Genomic DNA, 469 nt, shown 5'->3' with positions numbered 1-469 from the left:
ATTAGACCTTCAACTCCACACAGATGGCGAAGTCGGCAGAGGACGGAGAGGAGGTGTTTGCTGTAGACGACTCAGAAGACATGCTGGAATTAGACGTCCTTGTGGGCCATATAGAGAACATTATTTTAAGTAAGGTTGATTGAAGTTAGAACATTGTGTGTTGCTATTTTCCATTTGTTATTAGATTATTGGGATTATTTATATATATTATATTTTTTTTTTGGGGGGAAGGAATTTTTTGAAAGTAGTGACTGTGATCTGGTACATTGTAAATATTAATGTAATCTTGGATTATTTACAGGATTTTTTTTTTTATATAGAAATTTACCTAAAATACAAGGTGAAGAGATGCATTAGAAAGAAAAATAATTTAGCAAATGTCAAATAATACCTTGCCTCTACCTGCAGGTTCTATAATTTGTCATTTTCCCTTGCAGGCTAAGACGAGTTAGGGACAAGGATATAACCA

At 33.9% G+C, this 469-nt stretch overlaps 1 protein-coding gene across 1 annotated transcript in view; it reads left to right on the top strand.

Moving 5' to 3' along the window:
• The window catches only part of LOC119592461, a gene marked incomplete in the record, with an annotated part of 7,374 nt that overhangs the window by 3,410 nt on the left and 3,495 nt on the right, over positions 1-469 (top strand). Inside the window, 1 exon segment of the mRNA XM_037941284.1 lies at positions 24-129. Coding sequence (XP_037797212.1) covers positions 24-129 — 106 coding nt within the window.

The sequence above is a fragment of the Penaeus monodon genome, chromosome 30, assembly GCF_015228065.2.
Source record: "Penaeus monodon isolate SGIC_2016 chromosome 30, NSTDA_Pmon_1, whole genome shotgun sequence".
In the NCBI taxonomy this organism is placed as follows: Eukaryota; Metazoa; Arthropoda; class Malacostraca; order Decapoda; family Penaeidae; genus Penaeus; species Penaeus monodon.
This window is presented reverse-complemented; position numbering and strand designations above follow the sequence as displayed.